The sequence below is a fragment of the Hylaeus volcanicus genome, chromosome 8 (assembly GCF_026283585.1).
Source record: "Hylaeus volcanicus isolate JK05 chromosome 8, UHH_iyHylVolc1.0_haploid, whole genome shotgun sequence".
NCBI classification, from domain to species: Eukaryota; Metazoa; Arthropoda; class Insecta; order Hymenoptera; family Colletidae; genus Hylaeus; species Hylaeus volcanicus.
The window spans coordinates 1,250,052-1,264,097 of NC_071983.1; the positions used below are offsets into that span (position 1 = coordinate 1,250,052).

The 14,046-nt window shown below is 43.5% G+C and overlaps 1 protein-coding gene and 1 long non-coding RNA gene across 4 annotated transcripts in view; one reads left to right on the forward strand and one right to left on the reverse strand.

Moving 5' to 3' along the window:
- Window positions 1-14,046, forward strand: part of LOC128881448 (zinc finger protein rotund-like) — a 181,813-nt gene that overhangs the window by 110,960 nt on the left and 56,807 nt on the right. For all 3 annotated transcript variants that reach the window (XM_054132488.1, XM_054132487.1, XM_054132486.1), the window contains exon 5: window positions 2,956-3,131. In XM_054132488.1, the coding sequence (XP_053988463.1) occupies window positions 2,956-3,131 (176 nt within the window). The remainder of the gene's footprint in view (window positions 1-2,955; window positions 3,132-14,046) is intronic.
- On the reverse strand, window positions 3,099-7,604 carry LOC128881449 (uncharacterized). Its single transcript, XR_008458076.1, has 4 exons — window positions 6,918-7,604; window positions 6,723-6,850; window positions 6,127-6,221; window positions 3,099-3,235 (listed from the first exon to the last, which is right to left on the reverse strand). It is a non-coding gene; the product is annotated as an uncharacterized LOC128881449 (long non-coding RNA).

The following is a 14,046-nucleotide window of genomic DNA, read 5'->3' on the forward strand; positions in this document are numbered from 1 at the left end:
AGCACATCTTTAGCCAGAGGTTAAAGTGTCGTGGTTGCATACGTACAAACCAATCACACGCGAGCCAGCCAATTAGACGGAAGCAATGCCGGATAACGCGACGGTAATGGATCTAGGACAAAAAAAGAGTACGGCGAAACGTGATTTGCAAAAATTTCGCGTCGCGTTAACGCGGTGACGCTCGTCAAGGTTTAACAACCACGGACTAATTAGCGTCGTGATTCCTTTCTGTCATAGTTATTGACAACTCCGTTTTGTCGTTGTTATTGTTTACTCGTTCTTCGATCTTCGACGGGATAGAACATAAAAATCCAGTCAATTTCTTTTAATGATTCGTAGGTTTTATAAAAGTGGAGTGATTATGTTTAAAATTAAGTTGCACTCATGGGAAGTTGTTATGCTTATTACAAAAGTAGTAGTTGCAATAGATTTCAATAATCACAATGGGTACTTACTGAAAATGTAAAACAGTATACATTATATGTATTTTACTACTTTTCAATCTTTATCCATTTTCATTTTTCCTGAATAGAACCAACTTCCTTTGATCGAACCCCTTTAGAAAGCAATATTATATCAGTAAATATCTGCTCGCATAACCAACAAAATTGACCATCCCTTTTCCCTTCGTTTCCAATCATTCCTCGTGATATTTCTTTGTTTCGAGCACAATGATTTCGCCAATTTGAAGGAAGAGGAGAGAAAGAGAGACGAAAATGATCGATAGAGCCCGCAGATGCGTTCGTTTGAAAGCTGCGGGGTAATTCGGTGGCTGGGTAGCTCCCGAGTAATTGAATCTTATTTTTTCCAAAATGTCCGTACCAAGGTCGGCTCGATGGTATTTCCCCAACAGGAAATAGATCAGATACGTAATTCATTACAGCTTCCTTCATTTAATGTGCCTAATGCTTCCGGTGGTTTTTATACTCGGCAATCCGACTTTCTCAGCGCACTAAAATTCATCTTGCAGGAAAGATGGCCTCGAGGCTAAGAAAAAGGGAGAAATAAAAGGGATGCGAGAGCGCAGTAAAACAGCAACACGGAACAAGAGACGGAATGATTCAGCTTTGACGACTTTGGAAAGCACTTTGTTATCGAAGCATTTTACGTTTTAACAAAAAAATCCCAAATACAGAGCTTCGAAAGATTATATCGGTGCAGAAAGTGAAAAATCAAGCTTCTTTCCTTTTTTTTTTTTATTATTATTACAGCATGGACATTCAAAAAATTACGGAACTTATGAATTTATTTTGAAAGGTGTGCTAGGCTAATGAGCATACGCGACCGTAAACTTTAATCGCGTTTTTCAGGATACCATGTTTTTCGCGTTGAGAGTATAACTCGATAACTAATTGCCCTGGCACTTTCAACTTTGGCCTGAACATTCTACATGACGTTATTTATTTCAGGGCGAGTTTTTTGTGTAAACAACTTGAATAGCTTGCCTTCTACGTACTTCATAAAATAGTTAAATTTCTAAAAATTCAAAGTTATTCCTTCAAACTCGTGCCCAAAGTATAAATTTTCAGTTTTATTAAATTATAACACGTCCAACTAAAATTATAGACTTGCACCCTTTTGATAGTATGCTAAACCACCCTTTTCATAAATATAAAAGCTAACGTTCACTTTTAAATGCGTATTCTTTAAAATATAATTCCAAAGTAACGATGTACATATTTTAGCGTCACTGCACTGATGTAACCACTTAAGAAGGTCCAGGTGTATTTTTAAAATGTTTTTCTTGGTCCGAAGCTCTACAATACTCTATAGCTCAAGGTTTTCCAATCGCGTTGGAATTCTATCGTTGCTGGATAAGAGAGACGCGATTGAGGCATCATCGTTCTAGATGCGGACAAACAGTAATTACAGTGACACGCAGCCATCGTGTTTACCGTGGAATCGAACTCATATGCAAATTAGGTATTGGATAAAACTGTTATTGCGTTAAATACTCGGCAATCATCTCGTCTGCTGCCGTTCGATTTTCCAAAATAATCTATCAAGTCCTTCGGTTATAAAAAATTCAGTAATTCGAACCAAATATATTACTGTTTCAACTGTTGTATTTCAAATTTCAAATGAAATAAAGAGGGCTTTAAAAAGAGGCTTCAAAATTTTGCAAAAATTCCATGTTAATTAAATAAATACCTTTTTATTTTCTTTCGTCGATCGTTAAAAAATGTATCCATCGAAAATAAAAGATGGCTCCGGCTGTAAACGAGATAGCCGACGGTAGAAGAAAGACGAAGTAAAAATTTTTCTAGAAACGTAAACGAGTTCGATCGCTGGTAGCTCTAGCCGGGGCACTCACTCACACACGGAACCGATGCACCTGCAGACACGCGTGCGTCGATCTCGATATCGACAACTCGCCTTTAATGACAGCCACTCGTAACGCAGGATCGCTCGTCCTTGCAACCTGCCCAGGATCCTTGCCCCTTGCTTGCTCGCTGTTGCGTCAATCGGACGGCGTGCCTCTTTCTCTACTGTACGCGCTCGCGTTCGATGCAATTCCTCATATCTCTCGGCTAACTTCCATTAATTATCATCGGCCGACATTTATCGGGAAGGGCTGCGTCGATTTCGACTGCGATCTCCTAAACCGACGGAAATTTCGTTGGGAAAGTTTGATAACTAGAAGGGAACAGTTTATTGCAAACGGTATTCTAAGGTTCTTGAGGATTTTGATTTATAATGGTAAAATGGAATAGGATCACGTGTATTTTCATTTAAATTAATTAAGAAACGAGATTATTATGCATACAGAGAATATCTTTAAATACGTAATAGATAAGATCTACTTACCTCATTTAACCTCAAGCCAAACGTCACACATGGACTATCGTTTACCAGAAAACAGGCTAAACCAGTTCAGAGTGCACAGTGACAATTTATTTAATACACGCGATAAACAAGCAATAAGTTTCCTCTGACATAATCGATGAATTTCAGGAGAGGATCAATACCGAGGCGCCGGGGGATCCAGCAGCGGAAGTCCGCCAGCGAGTTTGCTGGTGGTTCCTCAGCCTTTGACCGTGAAACCCTCTCATCCGTCGCACCTGAACCCCCATTTAGGCGGACCGCACTCTCATCCACCCAGGAAGTACCAGTGCAAAATGTGCCCCCAGGTTAGTCGTGAATAATTCAAATTTATCATTTTTTTTCACTTTCCAGATGCACTTAATTTTAAATATAGCATTATTCGGCGTAGGTTTGGTCGGAATGAGATTTCCTGAAATCAGAAATAGCATAGGGTAAAATTGTACATTGGACTATCCTATAAGCTACGTCTTAAATTCTACTACAATCGCATCAGGCTCCATTAAATCAGATTACAATTTCGATATGCCGCTTTCTTGTAAGCCAATAGACAACGATCTTCGTTTGTTAACGTTTTCTTAGTAAACTTCCTCCTAATTTATAGTGGGACGAGAGTCCTCCTCGAGAGTCCTCCTCGACGCAAAGGCAAAGAAAACAGTTACCCAATCCCAAGTGCAAACAGGAGATACACAACACGCAAATCCGTCGAGAAATAAAACAAGCCTGGGTGCAATTAAGCTTCCCCGCGTAAACGTAACTGGACATTTTTTTACCCGCCCCCTACGAGTCGATAATGCCTTGTTTTATGGCGTTTTAACCCTTTACGGTTCTTGTGGGGGGGCCCTTGGAGGCTTCCGCGCACAGTAGTGGCTGATTTTTACCGCAGGTACATTCGTGAGGCCGCGATTCAACAAAGCCACGAGGGTTATTCGGCTCTCGCCACTGTTGTAAAACACCGGCCATTCAGCTGGCAACCACTTTTCTCTCCTCGCTGTAATACGCCATAGAAGTTGTACAAGGGCCCGAACCAGGGAGCACCCTCTCCGACTTTCTCCTAATTTCCCCTCCTTGACTATCTGTCGCGCACTCGAGCCATCCCTTCGACCCTTTTGTCCTAGGGATGGACGAATTTCGTATCTAAATAGGAATTTCATGCAACGAAGAAAAAAAAGTATAACATACACGTTCAAATTATTGTTCAATCACCTAGAAATAATTCTATCTACTTTCGAAACCATATAGAAACCGATACGATTTTTCATTTAATTTTCGTTTAACTCTCAAAGAGTTCCTCGAGACAAACCTTGCTCGCGAATTACTGCAATTTTCCCCTTTGAAATCTTAACAAATTTCACCCCCTAGCTATAAAAAAATCATTTCCCTCCTGCCTCCAGCTCGCTCACACCCTACACACGAGTATCGATTTTATTCCCATTTCAACCGCCTTCGTTTCTCCTTCCCTCCCTCGAAAAAAAAATCGTCGACGCGTCGCGGAGGGTCGCAGGTAGCGCGAACGGGTTAGGCCCAAGAAGAGGCGAGCGATTTTCGAAATCGAGCCGTCGCACGGCTCGTTTACGACGAGGACTTGCCGTTTACATCTTGTAATCCACGACGGAGTCGGGGATTAGCGCGTCGAAAGGCCTGGATTATCGTACTTTAAAGTATGCTTAGCCCTTAGACGTCAAACGTTAACCTTGATCGAGCGAATCGATTGTCCCTGGCGGTGATAGTACTGCATACAAACAAATAATATTTTTGCAATAATTCGTGATTCAGAAGGCTATAAACTGATCCCTCGAGTAATTGCAATCAATTTAAACTACGACACATCTCGTTTTTGACATTTTTACCCGTCACATGAACACAACCAAAATAATATTTTCTCAATCTTCGACCGGCACACGAACATCCCGCAAAATTAAAAGTACGTGGCTGCATTCCTTTCCACGTTATTAATTCCCAAAGAAGACGCGATTTCATCGCACTTTTACTGCCAACAGTCGTTTCCCCCTATCAGCTCGGATAATTGCGGTGTCGCTAAAGTGGCGTAATTGGAATCTCATTTAGTATAATTTCGAGTAGTTCTGCAACCTAAAAAGCAGCCTGATAATCTCCCCTTTCCACTTAGTCGACGCTCAAAACGTTTGCAAACACGATCAGCGAGTGTTTATCGGTAGCTGCAGTTACACGGTCGTCAGCTCCTCTTTTACTATAGCGGCGTTCGTTGGCCTGTTGCGGCAGGTAGCGGAAGGGTTGAGGCGATTTTCGAAAATTGAGCCGTCGTCGATGTTTCCCCTGCGCGTTTACGAGCGGATTTTACGGGTAACGTCGCCCTAAAGATTCCTCCTAACCCTTTTCCCGACGGGCTGTTTGCAGATTTAAAAAAGTCCTGTAATCCTTTAACTGCCTCCTGGAGAGATCGTGAAAGCCTCCAAGTCCCCGTATTTTCTCCGGCTCTTTTTCGTTTTCTCTTATAGCCTAATGGCGCTCTCGCGATTATCCTCTTTGGATTACCGCGCATAATAACACCCTTTTTCTCTGTTCGACTGTTTTATGTTTTTTTTTTTTTCTTTATTAATTAAGACGAGCAGAAGCCACTTCGACTCCGAATTATTTAGCAATGCTTGCGATTTTTGCTTCTAATGAAGTTTCTTTGGTAACTTGTTGGGAAGATGGGTTAAAAGAAAGCAGAATAGATCGATCTTCATATTATTTCATTAGGATTCCTCTCGAGCCTCGTTTAGAACAATTTTATTTATTAGTTACTCACAAAATTAACACTTTATATTTTGACAATTTGTCCCTTTCAGTCTTTGATTGAAACGAACATTTTGATAAACATAAGCTTCATCTATATTAATCGCGTAACCGATAAACTCTTGACATTAATGAAATATAAATATTTAATACATACACGAACGCCAATATTAATTAGTTGCAGTTGATTTATCATTGAGAATTTAATGATGAATATTTATCCCAAATTGTAAGAGACGGATGACGCAATCAGCAAAAAGTAGGATTAATCAAAATCGATCGAAACGATTGATACGTATTATAAATAATAGATCGAGAGTCTGAAAATGGTGTAATTGAATTTCAAGAAAATAATTGAGTTTTTACATGGCAATCGTGCATTTACTATAAACGAGAGTCATTACGAACGTGATATTTATTTATGAATATGTCAATCCAAGTTCTGTTAGTGGGCAGATTGGGGAAAATTTTGATCATGGAAATGATGGAAATTCGGAAAGATAGATCTTACGTTTCTGTAAAACAAATATAGTATGATATACGTACAATGATCATTCTTCACTGCCAATCGAAACGTAATTAATTCTGTTGCGTAATCGATGACTCGTTTAATAACGAAGACTTTGTAGGTAATGCTTCTACTGAAACAATTTATAAAATTTTTTATTTACTCACTAGAAGAGAAATGATCGCTGACACCTGCATTCCTTCTGATCAATGAAGCATCAAACTGATCCACTTTATTCGAATAAATACATTTCAAGCTATTGAATATTAACCTAAACGATGAAATATGAGTAAAATGCATTTCCATTCTCTATAACCCAGAAAGTGCATCGTTCTAAGTCGCTTCTTTGTAAAATTTGAAAGAAATTATTAAAGAAGCTTTTAATAAAGTACGCATGGAGCCGAAGACAAGGCAGAGAGCAAGAGAAAGATTCTAGATAAGAGATTCAGAGAAGATGAAAGAAGAAGCAAGGAAAGGAGATACGAGAAATCAGCGGTCGAAGGACATTCGGCGCAACATGCCATAAGACGGATCGTTAAAATTTAATGATATTCACCGGACAATTATAGAATAGGACGGATTATCATAGACCGGAGGCCAGTGAAACGCATCGCGGTTGATCTAACATATATACCTTGCCCGTTTCCGTTGAAAAACAGCAATTATTGCCTGTTATTAAGCGCCAGTATGTCGATCTGCCCGTGAGACAGTGCACGGTAATTACCGAGCGTTTTCTGTATGCGTTATTGGATCGATATGGATCTGAAACCGAGCCTTGACTCTTTAGGGTTAGGTCTGGGTTATTTATTGTTCGTTAGCAGCATCTTACCAAAAATCACGATTCATAATCTCCACCAACACTCGTCAAATTAGCAAGTGCTCCTAATCGAAAACTGCAAAATTCTCAGCCACCCTCGAGTCACAGTCAGGTTCGCAGGGGTGGTCGACCCTCTCGATAACGATCCTGTAGTGCTCCGCAACAACCCACTCTCTCTCTATCTATCTTCCAATGTCTCTCTTATCCCAACAACATGGATGAAAAATTCCCAGAGTATACGCGTGGTACCGTTGGTCGAGATCTATGTAATTTGCGGGTCTCCGCTTCCTTCCTCCGTCCCGCCTGTCCCCATCGTCCCGAACGATCTGTAATTTTCGTCGATTTAATCCTCGACGTGTACGCTCGCTATTTATTACAGTGTAATATTGAAATAAGCGGCCGACGTATGAGCGTCTCGGGCCGCGAGAGTCCGCGGACGATAAGACCCAGAAAGCCATTAAAGCGTTGCCCCGATCGTCCTTTAATGAAGAGAATGATAATAACGACGCAGCTGTGCCGCTTCCTCCTACCCTATCCTTGCTAATCTCGCCATCACTTCCGCAATTATCGACACCGTCGACGCCTCGAGATAGGGTTGCGAGTACGATCGAATTAGGGCTATCGATAGCTCGGTCGAAGAAGGAAGGATCCACGAAAGGGTTCACGGTAGATTTCGGCTCGATTCTGATCGTTTGGAGATTTGGAAATGACTTGTGTAAATTTATTATCGAATTAATTTTCGAAAACGAATAACGTCGGTAAAGCAAGCAGGCGCGAACGCTGAAGAAACGAATCCTGGCGATCCCTGGATCTCTCGAAGGAGATTCGTTTCCTCCTCGAATCCAACTTTCCAGCGGGCAAAACAATGGCGTCGGAGGCCGGCCATTACGGCCGATGCGCAATTAATATTACCACGCTGCTCCCGTCTGTCTCCATAAACTCGAAATTTACGATTCCCGGTGGCCGGGGGCCCGCTGCCGCTTAATTACAATAAGAATCATCGTCCGGCTGTAAAATAATACGTAACGAACGTCGACCGACACACCGCCACGCCGTTCGTCGTAACGCTAATTATTAACTATCGTCGAAAGGAATCCGCGGCGGCCTTCTCCGCCTTTTCTTTCCTCCGCCGACCCCGCCCGAACGCTCGCGATTTTCCTTTTTCCGTCACAGTGGCTTCGAGCTAGCGCGACGCGATCACTGGCATCGAGAGCTCGATTAAATCGAGAGCTATTGCCTTTCGTTTTTTTTCGAAATTATAATATTTTCAATATAGAACGTCCTTTCCATTTCTTATTCAATTTTCAGTGAATTTTTACTTCTTTGTTCGTGTCTACACAGTCTGTAATAATTAGTAAATCTGCGTAAACATCAGCAGCCTATTTACAAGCACGAACGACGGTAGATGGCATCATGCTCTCGCGTCGAAACTGTAGAATAGTAATGGTAGCGCGGAGCAACCGAGAAGAAACAAGTATCTAATCTCTCCGTTGCGACATTAACAATTTTCTGATCGTGTTTACGACACGAAGCATAAACGTGATAATTATATTCCTGCGCGGAGCGGAATGAAGAGCGTCGAGCGCGCGAAATTACGTTGAATTCGCTGAAGGAAAGATTTTTCTCGATAACGAGAACTGAATGTTGCCTTTAACGATCGCCATTGCCGAGGCATTCGATGAAAGGTGGAAAATTTTATCAGATACGTTATACACCGGGCGTAACGGGTGTTTTCTCGTCCTAGGGAGAGCAGCATCTTCTAATAACGGGTGTACCTCGAATATCACTCGAAGATTGTAATTAGAACTCTAAACTTATCAGGGAACCATCAATCACGGCTGTAATAATCTCTACCTAGGAGGGCGTCATCAGGAGCGATTTTTTATTCGTCACGTTCGAGTCATTCGTCAACTTATTGTTAAAAATAAGTTTGTTCTCGACTGTAACGTCAGAAACACTATTGTTTAGCGCGGACTGGCGCGTTCACCTGGGCCATTTCGATGGAGAACCAATGCCAACCGAGCTGGCGATATTATTCCGCGAATAATTTCCGCGGCGCAGTTAACTAGATCCGCGTTGCGGTTTTCCGGCGGGGCGCGGTTCGGTTTCAAGGGCCCCGATTCGATCGATCGATCGATCCGACTCCGAGAGAGCGATGATGATGGCTCTCGGTGGAAGGAAAAGGGAGCAGAAGGAAAGGGACCAAGAGTTGATCGAAAAGGAAGGCAAAAAGCGAACGATGGTAGCGGAAAAGGCACCAAGCGACCAGGAGCAGCACCGCCAAGGCTGCTGCCTCGTGGAACATGAATCGAGAGGTCGATGAATGAGAAACGACGGAAGAACGAGAAGAATCCTCGGGGATGATTTCTTCTTATCGGTCATATTGATCTTTAGAATCTCGCAAACTGTCGTCCCGATAAGCAAATTGAATTAGTGACTCTTCGGAGGGAATCATCAATCGACGTCAGGCCCCCACGTGTAATACCTAGTCTATTCAGTATGGCGTTCTTCGGATAGTGATTGGGTGGTTTTTGTTCCGGGTAGAATAGTCTTGTTAAGGAACGTGTTAGAAGTAATAGAAATTGGTTTATTTTCTTTGGGTGCCTCAGGTTGATGATGTATTAGATGATAATATTTTATCCACTTGATGATGCGTGCATTGGTTTCGAAAGTTCCTCTGTGAGATAGATCAAGCAGCAATGGATACTGCCTCAAGATTGAACTATGTAGTACTCAAGAGCCGGAAGGTCCACAGAAGAAAGGAAAGTGGTCCCTCGGAACTGAAATCCCAAAAGCGAGTGTCAACAAGGTCACAACTCGCAAAGCCCCGCAATAAATTCGCCAGCAGATTAATGACGAAGGCGAGAGGAGCGCGCGTCACCGGAAGAAGCTGAAACGTCGTCTGGAGAATTACAAGAATTCACCAAACAGAACGGAAGACCTAGAAGAGCAGCGATACCGAGAGTAGCGTCGTGAAAGCCAAAAGACGAAGCCAGCGGCGAAGAACGTTTCGATCGTCGAAGAGAGACGAGCCTTGCGGAAGAAGGACGAGGAGACGAAGAACGGTGGGAGCTGGAGGATGAGGCAGGATGCTGTGCTCGTCACGGTACACTAGCCCCCGGACTTGAAATCCGGGCCCCCCCGGGCACGGAGGTGCATAGCTTCATTCACCAGCCAGCCACTTTTTTACCCTTCCTTTTTCCACCGTCTCTCCTTATTTCTTCTCGTTCCTCGCCTCGCCGCCGAGCGTACTCCGCTTCTGGAAGGACGACGGCCAAAGGGGAACCGCGACCAGAGAGATTACAGTGTTGCGAAGTGACAGCCGAGTCGATTAGTGCCCTCTTCTCTCGATGACCCCCTCGAGCCGAGTTTTCCGTCGCGATAACGCGTTTCTTTGGATTTATGAAAGCTAGGTCGGATCGAGGGCTGTGTCACAGGCGATGCTTGACTTTTTCGAGGGGTGGTTGATGTTAACGAGGATTACTATCTATAGGAAGGGTTAAAATTTCAGGGTGTTTCTTGAGGATTAATAAAGAAATAAAATAAAAATCTTTGAAAATAAAGAATCTTTCAATAGCAGGAAAATTGACAGAAAATAGGGTCGAACGCATTACTTTTACCTTTCCAATAGCTCCATCTTCGCGAGGAATTCTCTGCGCCCACCCGCGCAGTAGGTAGAGTATTCAAACTTTTCCAACGCGATTGAAATAGCGTAATTTTTTTCAAATTACACACGTCTCTTCGGCGTCGCGCGTACCGCCTGCATTTCTTTGCTCTACGTAATATCACGTTCTATTCGTATCCTCGATCGGAGTGCTAGTCGGCCGGCCGCGACTGCATATTTCTCGCAACAGTGTCTCTTTTTATCAGCCTCGTTCGCGTGTGCTTCTGCCTAGTTACACGTGTATCGGCCAACCAGTAGCGAGTACGCCGTCCCGTGGGCAATTTATTCCGACACGTTCGCCGATTTAAACGCAGTGGATGGAAGTCGCGATGATTTCGCCGCCAGATGATCCAGATCGAACCGGGCGTGTCCTCGAGACACTTTCTTATTTCGATCGTTTCCTGCGAATCGCTGGATTACGACGAGGCATTCCGAACTCGGTTCAGATTCAGTGGAAAGTAGCTCTTCCACAACGCGTGACACGTTCATTGGCAACTTAATGAAAATCTACTTCATTAAATTGGAATTCGAATATTTAAATAATATTCAGCCATTTAGATGCAATCGTTATAACAGAATCCACATACGGACATATACAAACGTTGTATATGTTTTTTTTTTTGTTTTTGTAACAGGTGAAATGTGATTGTGGACCTGAAGTCTTATTTTCCGCGAAGATAATTGTTTCGAAATTAATTTTAATTGTAATACTTCTTTCGTGTAAATCCAGTACTCTTCTTTTCGTATTGATTAAAAAGAGAAAATATATAAGCCCCTGATATGTACATACACTACGCTGTTAAATAACTATAAAGTAACGTAAGAAAAAGTGAAGGAGATTTTCAACATAAAAATACACAATTGGTAGCGCCAATTGATGACGCAGCCACACAAAGGAATTACAGATTCTCCTCGACGTGTGAGGGTACATCAGCGAAACGGAATGGGAGCCTCACCTGATCACGCACCACGGTAGCGAGAGGCCCGTCATTTTTTCCACTCGATTCTTTTTTATCCCCCTCGGAGCCCCCTTCACGAAAAGGGGGACGGAGAGAGAGAGAAGAAAGTGGCCGGCGGAACGTCGGCTCGAAAAGGGACCCAGAACGTGGGCCCGACCGTCTCAAAAACATCGGTTTAGATCTAATTTTAATCGAGTCTCTGCCGTGAGGCGTGTCGCACGAAGATGGGGAGCTCTGTCTGCCAGGCAATCCTTTGGGTCTCTTTTGTTATACAAGAGGGCCCTATGACAAGGGATTTCCTTCTTCCTGGAAATTCGACGCCGAAGTGTGCTGACTTCTGCATTTTAAGTTGATCCTTGTTACGATCATCGGTTTAAATAGTATTTTTGGCGACGAGACTTCTTTTTGAAGTCTTCCAAACAGAAAAGTGAGAAATCAGGTTCGATTAAACATTCTACTTCCCTTGCAGTTACGTACAATTTTATTTCCACAACCTACATTACAGATGAGCCTTATTCGGATATCTTCCAATTAATTAGGTAATCATCTTCGAGATGTTTTTTTTCTAAATGAAACATAAATAGAGGTTAAACGTAGTACTCGTATTATTATCTAGACATCGGTATTTTCCATCGTTATCCGGAGGGAAATGGGCCCTCCTGCGGCCCGCTGCAGCGCGAAATTCGATCAAGCCAGGCGCTGGTCCGAGCAACGAAACACGAAATCGAACGAAAACGAAAAGCTGCCGAATGAATGGGTCAGGTTGAGGTCCCTCCCCACCCGTCGGAGATGGGAAGGTCAGGTGGGGCCCAGCGGGCAGTGCAGCAGCGAGCCTCCCACGCCAAACAAAAGTCCTTAAGCCTTAGACTGAACATGATACCCCATTTACCTCCACGTACTAAATTTCTAAGTCCGATCTGCCCCCTGTATGCCCCTTATGTACATCGCCAGGGCACAATGGCTCCCTCTTCTCGGCCCCGTTGGGCCCCACCGTCGGAGTTATGTAACCGTCTGTCCGTCCGTCCGTTTCGTGCGTCTTGCCAGAAAAGCTTTCTTTCTCTTCTCTGAATGGGCCGAGGATCGAGGAGCACGATAGCTTTCTCGATTCGGTGTGAACGCACTCGCCACGGCTGGGATCCAGCTAGAGCGGAAAGAGACGATCTCGGGCCCAAGATTACACGACGGGCCCGTGATTTTCTACGAGGAAACAGGATTTTTTTAATAGACGCCAGACGATGACAAGTCCTCGCGAATGACCGTTCACCGCGAACCAGAGTGGTTTCTAGCTCATCCGTTGCTACCGGCTATTTCTGATCGCTAATTAGGGACTTTGAGGCCCCTCGGGGCCCGAGGCGAAGGAACCAGGTGTGTCACGGGTCGTCTTTAACCTGTGTTCGGGAGACAGTGAATGAGTTTTGTTTTATGAAGCTACTTTTAGGTTGGGTTGGAGAGAATCTTTCAGATTAGATTTAAAAGCAAGGGGGTGATTTTGTAAAGTATGTTTGAGGTTAAAACAGGTTCTTCGACAATTTTGACGTCATGTGAAATTTAACGTTAGATATTTAAAACCATGAATTTGATGATGTTTCTATAACGAAGTTAAATTGAAGTTAAATTTCACATTAACTCATCGAACGATCTTTCTTTCATGAAGCAACTTTGTGATGAAATTCATAAACAAAACCTCCGTTCATTCCTGCTTCAAAAAGAACCTTAATATTAGGTGAACAAATAGGACCCTTGATGATTCCAGTTTCGCGAAGTAGCCTCGTTATTAGTTTTAAAACCAACCTCCACCTGTACCTCCAGGCATTAAAACCCCAGTGCCATTACACAGCGCACTTAATAAAGTCATCACTGTACCAACACCACTTTTTATCATTTTCTTACCCACAAGCCACTCGCGATTCATTCATCACGGAAACAAACGTCAGCCCAATTTCGAGCCACCCAACATCCATCAAACTCGAGAATCTCTCAGCTCCTCCCCGAAGAATCCGGACACACTCGATGCATCCATGTCCCCTCCCCCAAAAAAGGTGCACTTACTCCACTTACCGACTTAAATGTCACGGCGAATTCCCATTTTAAACACTCGAATCCATTCCCACGCGGGCTGTCTAATAAATCCCCCCAGGGTCAAAACAAAAACCGACTTCCTGCGGGGAAGGAACACTTCCCCCTTCTCGAGCCTATTTTAAGACGTTCGAGTGTCATCCCCTCGAAGCAGCCTCCTGACTGAGAGCCACTGGCCGAGATTCTCCGGTTCAGACAACTCGAGGCTACCGTGATAATGCGTGACAATTCGAATTTACTTGCAATTACCTATGGGCCGGATGATCACGTGATGGCTGGAAAGACGATTAAAGTCTCCCTCCAACATGGGCCTCTTTCTCTGGTCGGAACCGCGCCTGTTCCTCGAACGGGGTACACGTATCGCCCGTTCGAGCGTAACTAGTTGACTCGATTCACCTTCCTCTTTTTACCTGGGGGCCTCGTTGCCTCTCCTCTTTCACCT